This window comes from Pongo pygmaeus, chromosome 10 (assembly GCF_028885625.2).
Source record: "Pongo pygmaeus isolate AG05252 chromosome 10, NHGRI_mPonPyg2-v2.0_pri, whole genome shotgun sequence".
Taxonomy (NCBI): Eukaryota; Metazoa; Chordata; class Mammalia; order Primates; family Hominidae; genus Pongo; species Pongo pygmaeus.
The window spans coordinates 20,874,473-20,895,654 of record NC_072383.2 but is presented as its reverse complement, the minus strand read 5'-3'; the positions used below and the strand labels follow the sequence as shown (position 1 = coordinate 20,895,654).

The following is a 21,182-nucleotide window of genomic DNA, read 5'->3' as shown; positions in this document are numbered from 1 at the left end:
ATTTGAGCATTAAATTTAGCTATGACCTTTCTGGAGGGCAAAGTTCTCATGACTTTCTGTTTTTCAAAGTATTTATCCCTTGGCACTATAATCATTTGTTACTGTAGTATCTTTACTCAGGGAGGGTGCAAGGATGGTTCATTTCTGAATCTTCCCCCAGCAATCCCCACTTTCTGGGATGTTGTGGGCACTCTTCAAACGTTCTGGAATAAAAAACTCAAACAGTGTTAAGTTTTCCAAGGAGAATTCCCACAAGCCAGAGATCCCCAGCTACAGTCTAGGAGCCAACCATGCTAAAGGTGACTTTCCCATTAAAAACAAGAAGCACTGACTAGTAAGTACTGGCACTCTGATCTTCCTTACAGTTAAATTCCTGTGTCCATTAATAACCTGACATTCTGATTGATGAGATACAGTTGTATTATTAGTGTGCCTCCGCAGTGGATAACCTCTAGTTTTATGGAAAAATTGCATCTCTGACCTGCAAGGCTGAGATCTCGGTTCTACCCAAATGCTAACTTCAGTACTGATTTCCCCCTTTCCTCCTCACACACACAGAAAGAGAGAGAGAGAAAAGAAATGGCTACCAATCTCTGTCACCTTAACTCAACCATCGCAAGCATAATCAGCTAGTACTATTCTGCTAACTCTCCTTCGACAGAACAGTAAAAACTGGGTGGAATGATTGAGTAAAAGTGATTTTTCTGTTTACATTCTCTGATTCTATCATATTTTCTTCTAGAAAGATTTTTTTCTTGGTTAAGTGAGAGCACACTCTCTATTTTTCTAAGTAGTTATAGAAACTGTTTTAATATTCTCAAATTTATTTCTGCAAAATTGTACAGCTCTTCAAATGAAAAAGCATTTTAATAATCCTAGATGTGGCAGCATTTAAAAAAATATTATGTATGCATTGCTTTCTTTCTCTATTCATTTATTCAAACAAGCAACAACAAATGGAAATGTATAAAGTTCCTTAGTCTTACGCAGGAAATGCAGGGAATACTCAACAAAATCCTGGGAAGTGAAACTGAAGTTAATCGATATTATATACAGTGTATGTAACTCAGATACACGAAAACAACAAAACATAGAAATAACTCATTTTTAGAAAACATGCTCATTACTTTAAACAATAATCATTATGAACCTGATTTTTATTTGTAACCTTATTAGCCTGGTAATCAGTGAGGTAGTCTCAATACTCTCCTTCTACATGTTTTATAAGGAATTTTCTCTCCTTAGTAGAACAACATTTGTTTTCATGTTCTTCTCAATGTATCAGTTGACGTGGTAGAGTTTTGTTGCCACCTCTAAAACAAAAAGACACCAAAAAGCCTTGGTAAAAACTGAAACATGTTTCGGTATATATGTGCATACACGTGGATGTATATATTTTCATAAAGCGCTACCTTCAGGTAAAGTTACAAAAATTGTCTGTAGGCCGATCTAGAATTTCAGGGCTCTACCTTGGAGGATCATGTACCACTAGGATCTCCAATTTTATAAGAAATTTTAAGCCTGTCCAGCCATCTGGGTCAAAAGTGAGGAATGCAAAAGGATTTTACTTCCAAGGGTGTTTTACACAGTATTGAATATCACACATTACCATTCCTAAAAGCACTTGGAGGTGCAGTTTCCATGTCTCCAACCCAAATGACCACTAAGGCAATGGCCCTAATAAATATTGTGTGAACATATCCAAAGGAGCAATGTCAAAGGACTATATTTCTTTATAAAGCTTTGTTTTTCTGATTGTAAAATACGTGTGGAGGGTTGAAAACTTACAAAATACAGAAAAAGGATATAAAAGTACGTAAAAATAACCCATTATTCTCCCACATAAACAAGAATGAACATCTTGACAAGTTTCCTTTCTGCTGTGAATTTGGCCTATCCTCAATTTTGTTTCATGATTTCACTTTCCACTCATCAAAAGTATTTTCCCATGTGATTTAAAATCTCTTCATTTCACACATTTTAAAATATCTTATCTTTTGTTGTTCCCAAGCAGTATGTAAAAATGTTTCACAATCAGAAATTAACCACAATGTAGAATTAGCAAACTCTAAACTTACAGAGCAATCAGCTATCCTAATTTAAATATTTATATAGCACCTATCACTGAAGTGCTCTGTAGGTCAACAGATAGTCTGAGTTAATATGGATACAAAATAGAATTATTTCCTCTATAAAAAGACCTCGGATGTATTGGCAATATGTCTTTGATGGAAATGGGATTTGTCAGACTATTCAAAGACTAATAGAGAAAGCCTTGAATTTTCTTTGAAAGTCTCATGTTTTTGCTATACGAGAGATTAAGATATTTAGAGCATCCAAGGAATCAGAGAGGACACAAACAAATGGAAAAACATTCTATGCTCATAGATAGAGAGAATCAATATTGTGAAACTGGCCATACTGCCCAAAGTAATTTATAGATTCAAAGCTATTCCCATTAAACCACCATTGACATTTTTCACAGAATTAGAAAAAGCTACTTTAAAATTCATATGAAACCAAAAAAAAAGAGCCCACACAGCCAAGACAATCCTAAGCAAAAAGAACAAAGCTGCAGGCATTGTGCTACCTGACTTCAAACTATACTACAAGGCCACAGTAACCAAATCAGCATGGTACTGGTACAAAAACAGACACATAGACCAATGGAACAGAATGCAGAACTCAGAAATATGACTGCACATCTACAACCATCTGATCTTCAACAAACCTGACAAAAACAAGCAATGGGCAAAGGATTCCCTATTTAACACATGGTCCTGGAAGAACTGGCTAGCCATATGCAGAAAATTGAAACTGGACCCCTTCCTTATACCTTATACAAAAATTAACTCAAGATGGATTAAAGACTTAAACGCAAAGCCAAAAACTATAAAAACCCTAGAAGAAAATCTAGACAATATCATTCAGGACATAGGCATGGGCAAAGATTTCATGACAAAAACATCAAAAGCAATTGCAACAAAAGCAAAAATTGAGAAATGGATCTAATTAAAGAGCTTCTCCATAGCAAAACTAACTATCATCAGAGTGAACAAACAACCTACAGAATGGGAGAAAATTTTTGCAATCTATTCATCTGACAAAGGTCTAATATCCAGAATCTACAAGAAACTTAAATTTACAAGAAAAAGGCTAGGTGCAATGGTTCTCACTTATAATCCCACACTTTGAGAGGTCAAGGCAGGTGGATCACTTGAGGTCAGGAGACGGAGACCAGTCTGGCCAACATGGTGAAACCCCAACTCTACCAGAAAAAAAGAAAGAATAAAAAAGAAAAAAACAACCCCAACCCCATTAAAAAGTGGACAAAGGCCATAAACAGACATTTCTCAAAAGAAGACATTTATGTGGCCAACAAACATATGAAAAAAACAGCTTAACAACACCGATCATTAGAGAAATGCAAATCAAAACCACATTGAGATACCATTACATGCCAGTCAGCATGGCAAATTTTTTTTTTTAGTATTTTTTTTTTATTATACTTTAAGTTCTAGGGTACTTGTGCACAATATGCAGGTTTGTTACATATGTATACATGTGCCATGTTGGTGTGCTGCACCCATTAACTCGTCATTTACATTAGGTATATCTCCTAATGCTATCCCTCCCACTCCCCCCACTCCACAACAGGCCCCAGTGTGTGATGTTCCCTTTCCTGTGTCCAAGTGTTCTCACTGTTCAATTCCCACCTATGAGTGAGAACATGCGGTGTTTGTTTTTTTGTCCTTGTGATAGTTTGCTGAGAATGATGGTTTCCAGCTTCATCCATGTCCCTACAAAGGACATGAACTCATCATTTTTTATGGCTGCATAGTATTCCATGGTGTATATATGCCATATTTTCTTAATCCAGTCTATCATTGTTGGACATTTGGGTTGGTTCCAAGTCTTTGCTATGGTGAATAGTGCTGCAATAAACACACATGTGCATGTGTCTTTGTAGCAGCATGATTTATAATCCTTTGGGTATATACCCAGTAATGGGATGGCTGGGTCAAATGGTATTTCTAGTTCTAGATCCCTGAGAAATCGCCACACTGTCTTCCACAATGGTTGAACTAGTTTACAGTCCCACCAACAGTGTAAAAGTGTTCCTATTTCTCCACATCCTCTCCAGCACCTGTCTTTTTAATGATCGCCATTCTAACTGGTGTGAGATGATATCTCATTGTGGTTTTGATTTGCATTTACTAAAAAGTCAAGAAACAACAGGTGCTGGTGAGGCTGTGGAGAAATAACAATGCGTTTACACTGGTGGTGGGAATGTAAGTTAGCTCAACCATTGTGGAAGACAGTGTGGTGATTCCTCAAAGACCTAGAACCAGAAATACCATTTTACTCAGCAATCCCATTACTGGGAATATACCCAAAGGAATATGAGTCATTCTATTATAAAAATATGTGCATGCTTATGTTCACAGCAGTACTATTCACAATAGCAAAGACATCAAATCAACTCAAATGCCCATCAATGATAGACTAGATAAAGAAAATGTGGTACATATACACCATGGAATACTATGCAGCCATAAAGAGGAATGAGGTCATCTCCTTTGCAGGGACACAGATGGAGCTGGAAGCCATTATTCTTAGCAAACTAACGCAGAAACAGAAAACCAAACACCACATGTTTTCACTTATAAGTGGGAGCTGAACAATGATAACACATGGACACAGGGAAGGGAACAACATGCTGGAGTCTGTCAGGTGGGGCGACAGGGTAAAAAAAAGCAAGATAAATAGTTAATGCTTGCTGGGCTTAATATTTAGGTGACAGGTTGATAGATGCAGCAAAGCACCATAGTATATGTTTACCTACATAACAAACCTGCACATCCTGCAAATGTATTCTGGAATTTTAAAATTAAATTAAATTAAATTAAATGTAGAGTATCAGCTGCAAATACATCTCTTTAAGAGGAAGAGCATGTGAATGACACAAATTTATTAAAATTTCATCTTGTTAAAACAGATTTTAAAATATAAAGATATTTATATCAAAATAAAATTTCAAAACCAACTTTCACTACACAAAACGTTATAGTATCCTAACAAACCAAAAAATTTTTGAAGAGTTTGAGATGCTTGATTAGAATTTATTTCCATGTAAGCAGATTTCATGACTTTCCCGAATGTCAGGTCTCCAGTTTGTACATCTTCTGGAAGGTGTAGGCAGAAGATAAAATTAGAAAAAAAAAAAAAATGTCAACCCAATCAGATATTTTTAAAGCAAGAAATAAAGATAAATATTCCTTTATTATTTGGTCTCTAAAATAAGAGAAAACATTAAAGGAACTCTCTGTCTATCCTCAAAGGAAATATCAGCCCATCAATACCCAACTTGGCAGTACTGATTTCAATATATATTTAACATCTGCCCCTGACATTCTCATTTTGGTCCAACTCCCAATCATCTCTGGATTATTGCAACAATCTTAATTGGTTTCCTTCTTACATCGTAACGCCTATTCTCACTCAACACAGAGAATATGAGACATCCTATTCAACATAAGGCTGGTAACATCCTTTCTTTGCTCAAAACCCTTTGATGGTATCCCATCTGCCTCAGAAGGAGTCTTGCAGTGACCCCTCATGGCCTGTGTGATCTGCTGTCCCCTCCTCACCTTTTTCCATCTTCTGTCACAGAAGTGGAAACCCATGGACTGTCTGTAACCAAGTTGGGAAAGAGATGACCACTCCAGGCAGAATTTATAAACTGAAACCAATAGGAGTAGACTGAGACTCCACAGGACTCCTGCTGCTCCTAGGGCCAAACCAAAATAACTACCTCAGACTAGACTGAAAGATCATTCAATAAGTGGAAAAATCTGGAAGAAGAGTGGTCTGAGGGTTCAGGCCTAGAGTAAAGCCCTGTGGAAGCTGGTAAAAAGAGAAAGCATCCTGAGGAATATTTTTATGTGATAAAATAAACACTCACTACCTTCCACTGAGGGCCCCAGCTGAGCCAGGGCTTAGCTGTATTATACAGTTAATAAGCAGAAAGTCCCTGTCATTTGAGAATAATGGCACCACTGGTATATAATGAGAAAAAGGATGGGCATGACTGAAATTTTACTATGAAAAATGAAACTAAAATTTTTGAAAATAATTTTGTTTCTCAAGACAAAATATAGGTTATAATGGCAGCTAGAGTACAAATCAAATTTAAAGTACAAATCAAGTTTCTGTACGTGGGGTTATAGGACACACTACACAAATGACCCTCAAAATCATCATTTTTACAAAGACATTCAAGGACTCCATCAATTTTCTTAAATATCTCTCTTAAGCCTTTTTCAATGAAGCACCTGAAGCATCTGAAGTCCCTATCAGATCTCTCTCCTTCTACTGTTGCCTTATCTGGCTCCTAGGACGCCTCATTTGGCAGTGGCTTTGCTTACAATTTAACTCCCTAATACTGTTTTAATTAACTTCCATTAAATTTTCATATTTTGTAAGACTTGTGAGTTTTTGTAATCAAATGCAAATTTGTTTGCATTGTTTTACATAGTGCTTTCTGAAATATAGCCTACAACCTTCAATGACCTGGCCCTAATGGGCAAGAATATGTATTATTCATGTTCAGCTGGGCACAATGTTTAACAAGAACCTCTGTCCATTATCACATTAATTTAACCTTTGCAACCTTCAGAAATCAGTTATATTATTCTTATGGTATAGACAGGGTCACTAAAGTTTTGAAAGTTTAAGAAACTGGTATATATTACAAGCTTTGGTCTGTATCAGTCTAGAGAGTGCATATATTCTTTCTTTTTAACATTTGTATAGCAATTTATTTTGATTTAGCCTTTAAAACAGCCATATGAGATAGGTAGTGAAGCTGATATTCCTATTCCTATTTTATAGATGAGGAAATTGATATCCAGGGTGGTTAAAAAAACTTCTTTGAGGTATCATCAATGAAGTTTTTTTGAACTTCAAAGAAATGAAATCAAAGTGAAACATTTATGAATGTCATAGGTTCATAAACTATAGTGTGTGTGTATAGTTTTTCCCCATGATACTGACCCTTCTTGTCTGAGCCAAGCACTTTTAAACTGTTTGTTGAATTGGATTGCAAAAGTCAGAACTTCCTGTACAGTTTCAGTAGACACAAGTTTATAGTCCTGTGATTCTCAACAGAAGCAACTGGGGTGTTCCTTAAAACCACAGATTTCAGGACCGCACTCTACACTTAACTGAATCAGAGTATCTGGAAGGTTACAGGATCTATAATCTAGTATTTAAAGGTCTGCATCTTAATAGTTTTCCCAAATAATTTTTATTTACACCAAATTTTGAGAACTACAATGAACAGCTCAATTTAGAGAGTGTCAAATGATACGTAATTATATGTAGGTGAAATTAAGCAACGTCCTCACAGACTTCAAAAGCATCTAAGGCAGGTTGATTAATCTATTAACCAGGCGCATTTACTGTTATAATTCATAAACAATAGTTTGATTAACATGGCATTATAGTTATATAAGAATAATTATCAACAGAGGAGTAGTTAGAAAAAAAGAAGAATCTAGTCATACTGAAATGCTTACAATGTAGCAAATATTCAATGTAAAATAGAGAAACTTGAGAGATTTTAAATAAGAAACTTACTTGCTGACATTTTTAATCAATTCTGGTCATATAAGAGGTACAAGTTCACATAAGATTGCTATTAGCATACATGTATAAGTGAAAATGATAAATGTGCTAAAAAGTTAAAGAATAAGAATCAATGTCTTGGAAACTAATGAATGTCAGGAGAGTTCGTGAATAGCATTAGGACCTCTTACACAGACCATCATCCCCTGAGTGCTTTTGATCTAATGACAGACCTTGAGGCAACGCATGGCTGGATTTCCTGCCTAGCTTCCAAGAGTGTCTCTCTCAGCATCTTCTCCTCTTTTCAAATCCTAAAGGGTTCTAGTTTTTACGTGGACTAATATTATGCCCTCAAAACACCATAAAATATTTTTTGAAAACTGAGGAATTATTCATTTGATTTTGATCTAGTCTTCTTTGTGCACAAGCAAAAATAGTACCATTAGTCTTTGGCACTCATGTTTATGGTGGTTTTCATATCTGAATGCCACTTTATTTTTTAGATAACTTACTTAATCGGTGTTTAGTTACACATGCATCCAACATTCCCAATCTAATTCTCACACTTTTTATTAGGACTAGTTAATTGCTTAAGGAAGTTCCACCAAAAACACTTAAAAGCTCTAGCTGTAGCTCTGTAAAGGGGTTAAGATGAGCAAATCTAATTGTTATTTAAGTAAAAAGGAATGACGAGAAGTGGACGAAATGAGGCTACTGCCTTAATAACTATGCTGTAATTTAGGTCCTACTTACCTAGCAAAAAACAACTCCAATTACAGGAAAAACAATCCCTAGGAATAAAAACAGATACTATTCAAGATGATATACACAGTTAGCTCCTTGTCTCCAAATGCAAACAAAGTTAAATGATTTTGCTTCTGAAATGTTTTACAAAATTTAAACTCAGAAATAGCTTAATCATATTTTGATTATTTCAATTTAATTTATAATGAATGTCTCAGTTTGTAATATATTTTTTCAAATAAAAACCATATTGAGATTTTTTTTAAGTAGTATATTCAAAAAACTCAAACTCTGGAAGTAGTCAGTGATAGCAACCTCTCTAAAAAGTCTGCCTGTGAGAACACTTGGCATCTACAGATAAAAAGAAACTTGACACCATAAGGTTGGAAATCACTTTTTTCCTAAACATTGTATTCCTAGTTCATCTAATGTCATGGCCATCTGCCTAACATACTCAAAAGATATGTCTCTGATTTCAGTGAGCGGATATGACAATACTGTATCTTCTCTAAGTATTAAAACTGCAACAACAAAACATTCTTATTTGACTTGAATTTTTTGATTTTCACAAGTCAAGTTCCATTAAAAACTAGGTGGACCAAAGAAAAATGGCTGAAAAGCTAAACTTATTATTGCAATAAAACCCTATAAGCTTCTGATTTTTCAGTTCAACTTGATTCTGCAATTATGCTACCAAATTTCTAGATCATTCCACATGATGGAACTAGCACGGCAGTTGGATGACATTTTTAAAAAGTCAATTTCACAATGTCATCTCTGGAAGCAACCATCTCAAACTTTGTTTTGTAACTGATCACAATTAAAAGCTAAGGAGATAACATTTGCTTTACATTAGACTTTTCAGAAAATACAGCTATTCAGTAAGAACCTCTAACAAGAATGCATACTACTAGAGTAAAAAAGGTGATAGCTGAAGAGCACCTGTCAGAGCCCTGTGGGATGGAATGGAAGAAAATAAAGTCAGAGTTTGTTCTCTCTCAATTTATTAGTTGAATGTGAAAAACACTTGATATTTTATTTTTCTAAAATATGAACCCAAATTTCCGAAATCTTTCAAAGGTTTACACTACAATGATCTTGGTGGTAGCTTTGGTTATTTTCAGTTGAGAGTGAGCTAAAAATAATTATCTAGGACTCATGCTGAACATGGGATTTCCTACCAGTAAGGGCACAGGCAAATGCAACCCCTTATGTAACATATGCAAGAAAATATTTAAGTAACAAAAATGTAAACATCATATTAAAACTGAAAATGTATAGGTTTGTTGATAGTCTTATTTCTTCTCTTCTTTCCATAGAAATTTCCTTAAATCAACTTAGTCACTACCTCAACCTCAGGAGAATGGGGAGATAAATATTTCAGATTAAAAGTCTTTTATTTCTTTTTCATCCATTTTTCCTACCATCCAGCCAGCACTTACAATAAGCAAGACACTGGACCAGAATTTTCTAAATGAAATGCTTATGGCTGAGAAAAGGAAGCTACAAAAATTGGATTCCTTTTATAATAAAAATTGTCTTAATCTGAATCTGACTTCCTTAGTTCCTGAGACTAGAAAGCAAATTCTCAATACAGCATAAGCAGTTCAGCAGGCTCTCTCCCTTCCAAACTTCCTGAGGGACTGCTGCTGAGGCTGGAACCTGAAATAATAACTCCCAAACAAGGGTATGTTTCATACCACGAGGACAAACACTGCTTGCTAAAGAGCATTTCTGAAGTGGATCTCTAAAATACGATAAAAATAAAAACTATTTCATGTATTTGTGTTGATGCTAGCTTAAAAATGGGCTAAGGATGCTGATTCCACATAGCTGTATAGCAGTTGCCACAGAATTAAACATTCCCCACTGAATAATATCTCTGTGACTTCAAACTTCCATTAGGTCTCTTTAAGTGGTTTATACCTGGAGAGGAGGAAACACTTGCCAAGACATAGCATAAATATTCAGTTATTTAAACTTACTTCACAAGATGGAAAATTTTTACTAAAATCCTATTAAACCAAAACCACAAGATTCTTGCATAAAATTATTTCAATATTCTAACAAGGTACTGGGAGAGACAGAGTGGCATTCCTTCAAATTTTAAACACATTCAGAGGGAGAAGAATCTATTAGGTAAAAAGAAAATGAAATGAAAAAAAAAATGTGCCTGTAGATAGAGATGGAGAGCAGAAAAAGACTGACCCAAAAAAAAAGTACCAGAACAACCTCTATATTAATTTAAATCAACTTCAAAATTAGCCAGAGCTAACAGTGACTGGTTACATTCAAGTATAAACTCTTTCAAGAAACAGATGTGTGTTACAATGACATTTCATTCTTCAGCTAGCTTCTTCAAGAAGTCTAAATTAAGTCAGCTTTACCAGAAGTGAGCCAGCATCCACATTATTTCATTTTATCCAAATGTGCTTCTTTGTATACCATGATTCTATTGCCTTTTGATCTTTTTGGAATTCCTAGTAAGTGAAAATCTATGTATCTATGATATAAAATTTGTCTATACTTAATCTGCAGTGCAAAAATAAATAATATACCTTGTCCCAATCACTAAAAGCACCACACACAGATATAAACGTTATACACATAATAAACATATTTTAAAAAGTTAATCTATATATCTATATATAAAGTAAAATGCCATATATAATTTTCTCTTTACTTCTTGATGTAGCATTGGAATTACGGCTATTGTTAATGAATTCATAGAGTCTAAGGAAAGGTGATGGAGAGGACATGACATTAAACATTTCCAGACTTTTTCATCTGAGATCAGTTTGAAATTGCAAACCAGAGTGAACTCAGAAAATGGCTCCAAAACTCACCTAATCTCAATTCCTAGTTTAAAAATTCCACACTATCAAAATCTCCAATCCGCTCTATACACAAAATGAACCATTTTCATTGTGTTTCCATGAAAGCGGTATTTATATAAACAATAGTGAAAAGTTAGCCCTTTACAGACACTGTTACAATTTTCATCCATTAAAGCTACGAGCAGGCTTGTGACTTTTAGTTTCCTAAATTACAAAGATAATGACCTACAAACATAAGCACTTTCATTTCTAAAGAGACATTAGATAACCCAATTATAGACTAATCATCATGAACATGTGTTGTGTTTACGGTGTATCCATAAGCAATCCCTGTTACATACCAAACTCCTAAAGGCAAATTCATAATTAACTGGAAATATTGATACTGTGTTATAAATCAGCTTAATATAAAGGTCTTTTATTAAGGAACTCTGCTAAATCTCCCCCTCCAATGAAAATAATCATATTTTAAAATAAATGCAATAATGAGAAATGAAGAAAAAAGGGCAAATAGACTTGGCAACTATTAGAGTGGTATAAAAATGAGCTATCAAGATTACAGATATAATTTTAAAGACTGTATATTGTTATTAAATCTACAAAGATTTTTCATTATAACTGAAGAGGTGACATTAGTATCTCAAATATTACAAATCTTTAAAAATATAGAGCTGCACTGTCCAATATGGTAGCCATTAGCCACCTGTTTCTATTTAATACTTGAAATGGGGCTAGGCCAAACTGAAATGTGCTTTAAGCGTAAAACACACACAAGATATTTAGACTCACAAAAAAAACAGAATGGAAAATATTTCATTTTTTTTACACTGATTACATGTTGACATGCTATGCTGGGTTAAATAAAGCATATTATTATAATTCATGTCATCTGTTTCTTGGGTGTGTATGGCCTCTAGAAAATGTAAAATCAAATGTATGGCTTGTGTTGTATTTCTATTGGACAGTGCTTATCTATAATGTTTATAGGACTGTTTTCATCAAAGCCACTGGGTGCCACTGTTTCTTCACTAAATTGATACAACCAAAGCAATTTTCTGCCAGGGGAAAATCACACATGCACACACACAAATCATAAATGCACATACATGTACACACATGCACACGCACATACGCACACTTCAGCAAACAATATGTGCCCCTTATAACCAGTCATCTTCTCAGGAGGAAAGAACATGAGTACCCTTAATGTAATGTTATTACTATGTTAGCAGGACTGGCTATACTTGAAAGCTTTAATAATCATTCGCAGATTCCTAAATAACAAATGACAGCTCTAATCAAATCAAAAACACAGACATTGCTTAGTTTGTGATTTTTCTCAAATAGTTTTTCATCTTCGAAATGGTAATGTTCTTCATGACCTCCTCTGATATTATACCCTATTTACTTATATTTTAATGAAATTCTAAGGAAACACTGCAAAATAACAGGTGAAAAAAATTACCAGCTGTTTTTGCTAATGAAGAAATGACTTACCGATCTGCAGATTATGCTTTGCCTTGAATTTTGAAATCCTGAACATACAAAAATCAACGTATTGAAAATCGAAAATAAACATATTCAATATTTAAGCCACTGCTAAATACTTTTGTTTGATAAGACTCCACAAAGTTAGACTTTTCAGTGCAACTGATATTCATTTACACGACAAAGTCAAGAATAATTCATTCCAGAGGCTACCTAGTATTAAGAAGTTTTGTGTTATTTACACATCTGACACTCAATCTGATTACTCAATCTTCTAATGCTGAATGAGAATTTAGAGTTGGCTCCATGCGAAAAATTACAAATGATACCCAGGCTTAAAGTTATCAGCCTGACTCCTTTCCTACTGTTTCCTCAGTAGCATAGTCAAGTCAAAGAGGAAATGGACAAAAGCCATCTTGCCTTGGGCTATCTTCACACATATAGCTAACTCTCAGTTTCCTTCTCTCTAAAATCAGACTAATTCTAGTCTACTAACTACAGCCTTTACAGAATTAAGCATTTAAAATATCAGTGCAACCAGCTATTTACAGTCATAAACTAACTCGACATAAATACAATCAATCAGTGTACTATTTTGAAGTGTAACATGTCTTAAATCCAATATTATTTTACCTTTGTTTCAGAGCAGACTGTAAAGGTACACCAAAGTAATTTCTATTTTCAAAAACATTCTCCATGTCTTCAAAATGTAAAGTTGCTTAAAATCTAAACCATTTATGTTTAACCATTTATGTGTTGAGGACCTTCTGAAAACCTATGACACTAAGACTTTTTGCTCGTAAGAATGAACAAATGAAGTTTTGCATATAATTTCAGAGAAGAGATGAATGAGTCCTGGAGCCAGGTTAAAAACCTGCTCCAAGTTATTATGTGCATTTCTCCAGTATCTAAGGTATTTCACCGTGACCTCTCTTTTTCTTATGTTCATGTCTCATTACTCTCACTAGGCTCTAAACTTTGCAGAGACAAATGCTGTGTCACATCTATCTGTATATTATTTGTATGATTTTTAGCACAAAGACTAATGCACAGATAAAATGTGTTGATTTGCGACCTGGTAGGTTGATTGATCAAAGGCCTTTATGGATAATGGGTAACATTAGCTACGGGTAGCATCTTCTTTTAAAACAGTGGTATACATTCACAATCAACAGGTATGGCCAACTAATATTTTTTACGATTGTTATACAACACATCTTCCTCTAAACTACAACTCAGGCACATCTGTAAGACTTTTTTCTCAGTGATCAAATCTGTATATTTTATATCAATAACAGCACAAACATACATTCTCAGTTCAAAGTTAAAACAATTCCATAGTAGCCTTACTAAAAAAAAAACAACAACAAAAAATCTCCTTTAATAAAAAATACTACCTATCATGAAAGCATATATAGGTAATTACCAAAAGGATTCAAGTTTCTATATAAAGGAATTATCTTCATTTGAACATTAATGGAACACATCTTTAGGTACAAGAATAGGAGACTGGACTTTCTGAGGGTCTTCAGAATTATTTCACAGAGGTTCATTAAACACATGAAAGCAGAATATAAGCATAATATTTTTTTATCTCAATTTGAGGGTTTTTTTTAGAAGATAAAAACACCACAGAGAAATGGAGCAGGAAGACTCCACTGAAGAGGAGACACGTGGCAGCTAAGTAAACAATTCACCATAAACCTGTAGGGTTATGCATCACTTTCGGGAGCATAAGACATTTCCCCATCGCCTAATGCAAAGGCATGATACAATAGTTGCATTGATTATCTTCACACATCCAGGACAGTACAACTCACAACAATAACTCTTTCTCAAAAATACAACTCCCATCCTAATCCCAAAATAAACTCTTTCTTTTGATAGATAACACACGTTTTCAATGAAGTCAACATTGACTCTACTGGGCTGACTGACACAAACCATATTAATGGAAAAATCTTAAAATATATAGGCATACTTCTAATTTTGAGGTTTATAAACATCCTACCTTGACAGAATGAGAACTTGCTTAAAATAGAAGTAAAATTGAATTTGGTAAAGCCTTTATTCAACTAGCGCTCTGAAGAGATTATTTCTCAGATCTGAATTTTCTAATAGACTACAACAAATTTACACAAATGTCACTGCAGATAGAATGAATGTTTTTTCATGCCAGTGTCACTCACCCTTGCCTGCCTGCACCCCCTCCCCCAAGGCTTTTCAAAATGTATTTCATACACAGAGTCACTGTTCTGGTTGTTTATTTAATTAACATGACAGCCCAGCATACACAGCATTTCTTTCAGTTCTACAGTTTTAACTTTTTACACTTTCGACTCAATACAGAAAGAGTAAAATTACTGTTTTCACTCCTTCCAGCCTCTGTAAATTCATATAGATTCACTGACTATTTATGTCACTTAAAAAAGTTTTTCAGTATGCTTTAAATATCTGTATTCACAAAGTAAAATCACAATTTTTGTCCCCCACACACAAAAAAAATTATTTTCCTTCACCTTTCCCAAGGGATAAGGAAATCTTGTTTTCCCTTTTCAGTATTTTCAGAAATTGACATTAATTAATTTTAATTCTGTCACAAAGTCATAAGTAATCAATATTGCTCTTTGAATCACCATAAACTGAGTAACACTACTGAAATGTAGATGCTACAATTTAATTAAAAGTCCATGATTATTTCTGAAACTTACTCAATTTGAACGATATGTTATATTGACAGGCATTTAGGAATTTAAACAATGTATTCTACATTTTGAGAAGAAATAAGCAAGTTTTTTGTCAAAGAATAACAATGCCTCCCATCCAGCGCCTACCATCAAACACCGTACCCATTTCTCCTATTTTTGCTTTGCTGTTGTTTGCTTTCTCTCCTAAAAGTGTCTTTCTCACATCAGTGCTGAAAAACTTGACTCTTCTTTTAACAACTGAGATCAAAATGGATGATGTTGTATCCATCACAAAAAAATGTTGTCATTAAGTGGTACAAATGCATTAATGGAGACAGTCATATATGCCTTTGTATTTACCTGAAACCACAGGTAAAAATATAAAATTTTCCTTAACAGGTAACTAAAATAAAATTGCATTGGTTTGAAATCTTTCAAAAGTGAGTGTGTAAGGTAGTCTCAGTAATTAGAGAAGAATGAGCAGCCAATTATAGTTCTTTATTTATAAAGAGAATGGAGAGACATCCCTTCAAATACAATTTGCAACAACAGAAAAAATTGCAAAATTAAAATTTTACATTGAAAAATAACATATTAATCATGCATAATATATAATAGTCCAAGAAAGTCTAGGTACCTCTGTATATTCCCATGTTTGAGGCCGAGGGCACAGTGGTACTTTGAGAGAGACATATCTGCTCTGGGATGCGAAAGTCCACTTAGAAAAGATACACACACCTTAACAGACAATTGCCTTCTTAACACCGGCAGCCAAAAAAGTAGTTTGACACACTCATCTACAAAATCAACCTCAGTATCGCGGACAATGGGTTGTCAGGACTAAACTAAAAGCCAAACAAACTTTATAGTTCTTTAAACTTTAAAGAACTATAAACTTTGTTTTTTCCTGAGAATAAAGATATTTCCACTTGAATTCACAGACACCAGTGCTATAGACCTACAGTTCTTGAAAGGAAAAAAGGGAGGGAGAGAGAAAAATGTATCTGTCAATTGGTTTCTCTTACGACAATTTTTATCATATATTCTCTTTGCACTTTTGGAACTGAGGGTCACTGAGGAGGGATAGTTCATAAGTAACTAGCCACTGCCATTCATACAGAGAAGAAAATGATGAAATTCTCTCACTGGTAAGCCTCACAATGAGCAAAGTGCAAATAAATTCTCAAGAGGACTCTGACAGACTGTGCGTTTAAGTTCTTAAATGACTATTTAAAATTCACTTGTTGCCTATGAGTATTGTCTTGAGTTGAAAGTAGACATTCCTTCAGAAAAAAAGCAGATGACATTCAGGGGAGTGTTATATACTTATTTTATAATTATTTGGATGTTTGACTTCACAAAGTATGCAAATGACAGTGGTACACTTTGCACCCTTAATCAGAAGTTTGTTTCCTTATGATAAAACAGATAAGCCATTTACTGTGGGTAGCTCCTGAACTTTTCACACAGTAAGACTAACGTATATGAGATACTGTCCTATCTTATAAGATAGTACACTGTGTTAGTTTCCACCCACTCCCCACAATTATGCTCAGCAACAACTTTTAATGGGTCATATATAAAAATCAGTCTTCAGTGACACGCACACACTCGCCCATGCCCTCATTAAAACTTCAAGTATCTCAATTTCTGCTAAATGTATTCTTGTGTTTCCATCAAGCATAAGACAAAGTTTCCCACTTTAGAATAATCTTCATTAACACAGTCTTTTAAAAAAAAATGACCAAAGAAAATTACAGAAATAGATTGCGATTATGCATTTTCCAACAGCATTAATCAGCAAAACATTAAATATGCAATGCTTATTTTGATAACTTTGTAGATAATTCAAATTCTCCATTTATCAATTTAAACCAGAGAAAACCAATAAAAATGTGTGGGTTAAATGAACGATGCTGGTTAATTTACCTAACCACCTTCTTATCTTCTATCCACCCTTAATTTCTTAACTTATAAATGTTAATATAAAATTTAAAAAAATAATTCCACAGGGTAAATGATATCAATTGGAATCAAGTTGTGATTAAATCCCAGATTTTCCTTAGAAATTATGGTTGTGAATTTTGCAATAGTAACATCATATTTCCCTATAAGTTAATGAATAGTGTATTCTGAACATACTTAAAGCTGTGGTGTTTTCATTTAAGACATTCTCTCCCATAACTGTGAAAAGAAATTAAAATGGTTAGTTTACCCTCAAATAGATAACTTACTTCATCTTAACAATTTCCAAATTTTTATCAAAACTATCAGTCATTGGCCTGCTTTCTCCTCCACTCTTAGAGTAAGCTTAAACACAAGAAACATTTGTTTTATCTAAGCAAAAAGCAAATAACTACATTTGCTTTAAAATAAACAGACTATGATGCTGTCATCTACTCTGCTAAATAATGTCAAACAGCCATAGATCTGTGTAATCAACTCCATTTCAGAAACAAACTAGCCACCCACACCATATGGTGACTGCTATTTCTTAGAAATACCCAAATGATTATCCACAGAATAACCTAAAAAGAAAAAGCTTACTTTATCTTAGGATATTCTCTTGCTCCCTAAAGTAGTCCTAATAGTACCATAGGTAGGCATTAATTTAAAGGGAAAAGTATAAATTTCCACTTGCTGTATCCAACCAGCTCCTCCTCCCCATCAAGTGTCAAATCCACTTCAAATAGAGAGGTGAACAAATCTGCTTCAACTAGAGAGGCATACACTTCGGTATGCTTTTTTAGACACAGTATGCATTTAAAATCGGGATTTGTTCTTTTATGCCCTTTATAGCAACTGTTCTATAGTTTTAAATCATTTAATGATAATAAGGAGACTCATCCCCAAAAGTGACTAAAGTTTTATTTACAACTTTATAATCCCAGGTTCCTCCTCCTCCCACGTTGTGGGAAGATATCCATCTCCAGCAATCTTAGAAATGGCCTCCCGAATTAATATTTCCTGTAAAATCTGCATAAATCCATTTGAATTTATAAATATCCACTTAAGTATGCACATACTAAAGAGAACTGTTTTGGTTTTAGTTGACACTAAAACGCAGTTGACAATTTTGAACAATTCCAAAGTTCACACATATTATACCCCAAGTTGAAGTTTGTGATACAAAACACACTAGCATGTAATAATGTATGCCCCTAAATTATATTTAAAAACAAATTGGGCACCATCAGCTGCAGTCTTTCCAAATAAAACTTACTGCAAAACCAGAAAATGTGTATCAATTCCTCACCTTCAAGCATAGCTGGCTTTGCTCTAGAATCTTTTTACTGGTTTTCATAAATGTTTAATATCATTTCATTAAAAAGAGATTTTACTTTTTAAAAAGTAGAAATCTAGTAAAATCTATGTGTTAAAAAAATCACTCATTGCTAAAATCTAAACTTAATTCTAAAATTTCTGCTAAGGAAAGAAAGCGTAAGAGTACTGAAAAGAGTAGGCAAGCCATACACCAGGTGTAGCAGATCTAAAAAGTTGGCCCAGCTGTGGAAGACTCTACACATGCCACCTAGTTTTGTTAATCGTGTTTCAGTTGTTCAGGTTATAAAACTACTGTGTGAAAGAGAGGGGGGAAAAAACCTGCTAGTTTCTTATTAATTCTTAAGTTAGACCACTTTTCTAGGCTATGTTCCCTTTAGTTCCCAGCGCTCAGATTCTCTCCACTCTGCGCCGGTTCCCAAGTGTTTCAAGTTTCCCCAAGAGCCGAGAGAGGAGTTGCCAGTGCTTACCTGTTCCCTCGGTATACAGGGCAGGGAGGTCCTCCGATGGGACTTGCTGCTGCAGCCGGACATCTCGGCGGACACGACGGAGCTGGACCGCCTCCTCCTCTTAAACACCGGGATATCTTCCTTGGTCCCAGCAATCAGCTGGGACCCCAAGTGCTCCCTTGGAGCCGCCTCCGCGGACTGCGGCAAGATTTGTTCCACGTACCTGGCCAAGAGGATCCCCAGCACGCCGGCCAAGTACGCCAGGTAAGGTCTCCAGGCGACCTTGAACCTCTCTAAGGAAATGAGGGACACGGTCCTGACCGCGCTAGTCAAGGCGATCATGAGGACGCCCAGCCTCAGCCTCAGCACCAGCCATGTCGCGGCGGCCAAGCAGCTGAGCACCACCCCCGCGGCGGGGAGTGAGAGTAAGTGATCCTCCCCGACGCCCAGCCCAATCTGGACGAGCGCTTCCCCCCCGCAGCAGGCGGCCAGCAGCGCGACAGCCAGAGGCAGGCGCACCCCGGCGCGCAGGAGGTACAAGCCCATCCAGAAGAAGGCACACAGGAGACTGAAGAGCAGCGCCGAGGGCTGCAGCCAGGGGCTGAGCCGCGCGCCGCCCCCGGGAGCACCTCCCCGAGGCCCCGGGAAGACGCCCCCTTCTGCTCCCGGGGCTGCTTCCTCCTCCTCCTCCGCCGCCGCCGCCTCCTTACACTGCTCCAGGTCACATCCGACCTCCCCGCGGACCAGCCTCACCAGCAGCGCCAGCAGAAAGGACAGGGAGCCCGCGCACAGCGCGGAGGAAAGTTTCCGAGAGCGCCGGAGCGGCTGCAGCACCAGGTCTCCCCAGCAGCCACGGCAGCCCGAGTCCCGCGGCGATGCGGGGTCCGCACGATGGTGGCAGTCCCGGCCCGCCGTGGGGGCTTGACTCACCCCACTGTGGACGGGCTTGTCCCTGACTCGTGCAGCGTCGCTGGGCACTGCCATGGTATGGGGTGCCCTCTTCACCGAATTCCCAGTGGCCCCCCAACGCCCCCGCCCCGACCCACTCGCGCGCGCGCACACACACACACACGCACGCACGCTCTTCCCAATTCCACCCTCGGAATCCTTCTTCTTCCCAGGCCCACAATCCACTCAAAGTTTTAGCTTTCGAATAACTCCTGGAGAATGCTAGATGCTCCAATGAGACTTTTTCAAGTTAAAAGCTAGCACGCTCAAGTTGAAAGCAAGCACGGGCAGAAACGATCAGGATTCCCCTTTTCTCTCTTTGAATATCTTTTACAGATTCTCTGCTCCACCCCCACCCCCGACTTATATCCTCCGGGGTCTCTTCCTACTTCAGGATTTCAAAAATTGCCCAATGCATCCCGCGCGCAGGAGCCGCTGACGCTGGAGAAGCCGGGGGCGCAGGGCGGGCTCCGGGCCATTCCGAGGCGCAGCTCGGCGCTGCGCTGCAGCGCGCCGGGCCCGCGGCAGATGGAGGTCTCCCTTCTCTTCCTTCCTGCAGCTCTTTTTCTATCACTCTTTCTTTCTCCTCGGCCGATTCTCCCCGGCACGGCCCCAGGACGCGAATCGCCATTCCCTGGGGCAGAAAGCAAAGCCTCCCCCGCCTCTGTCAATCCAATTCATGGCAAAGGATGGAAAAAAAATGGAAAAGGGGCTGAGAAATAAGAAGTTGCTAAGTCCCGTCGGAGAGACAGCCAGACCAAGAGACTAGCGGCAGCCGCAGAAGGGAGGGAGGGAGAAGGAGCGAGCAACAGAGGAAGGGAGGGTGAGAAGAAAGGGAGGGTGAGAAGGGAGAAGGAGATTTGCTTTTTTTTTTTTCCTCCCCACTTCTATTTGATGCAAGGTTGGTGGTGATTTGCAGTTTTGCAAAGGGGAAACGAGTGGAGACGACTGCTTAAAATTGTATAAAACTGGCAACTGGAGTGATCGACAATTCCGCTTTCTTTCTTTAAGGCAACTCCCTAGGAAAGCTTTCTCAGCCGAGCTCCCGCCCCCTCCTCCGGAGGAGGCGCTACCCTCAGCTCGATTGCTCCTTTGCTGGGAAAGTGGCCGGTTCACCC

At 36.9% G+C, this 21,182-nt stretch overlaps 1 protein-coding gene across 1 annotated transcript in view; it reads right to left on the bottom strand.

The window, feature by feature from the left end:
* PDE3A (phosphodiesterase 3A) overlaps nt 1–20,319 on the bottom strand; it is a 306,681-nt gene extending 286,362 nt beyond the window's left edge. The window contains exon 1 of the mRNA XM_054443419.2: nt 19,138–20,319. Within this exon, the coding sequence (XP_054299394.1) occupies nt 19,138–20,100 (963 nt within the window). The 5' untranslated portion in view covers nt 20,101–20,319. The remainder of the gene's footprint in view (nt 1–19,137) is intronic.
* Between the last annotated feature and the right edge of the window lie 863 nt (nt 20,320–21,182).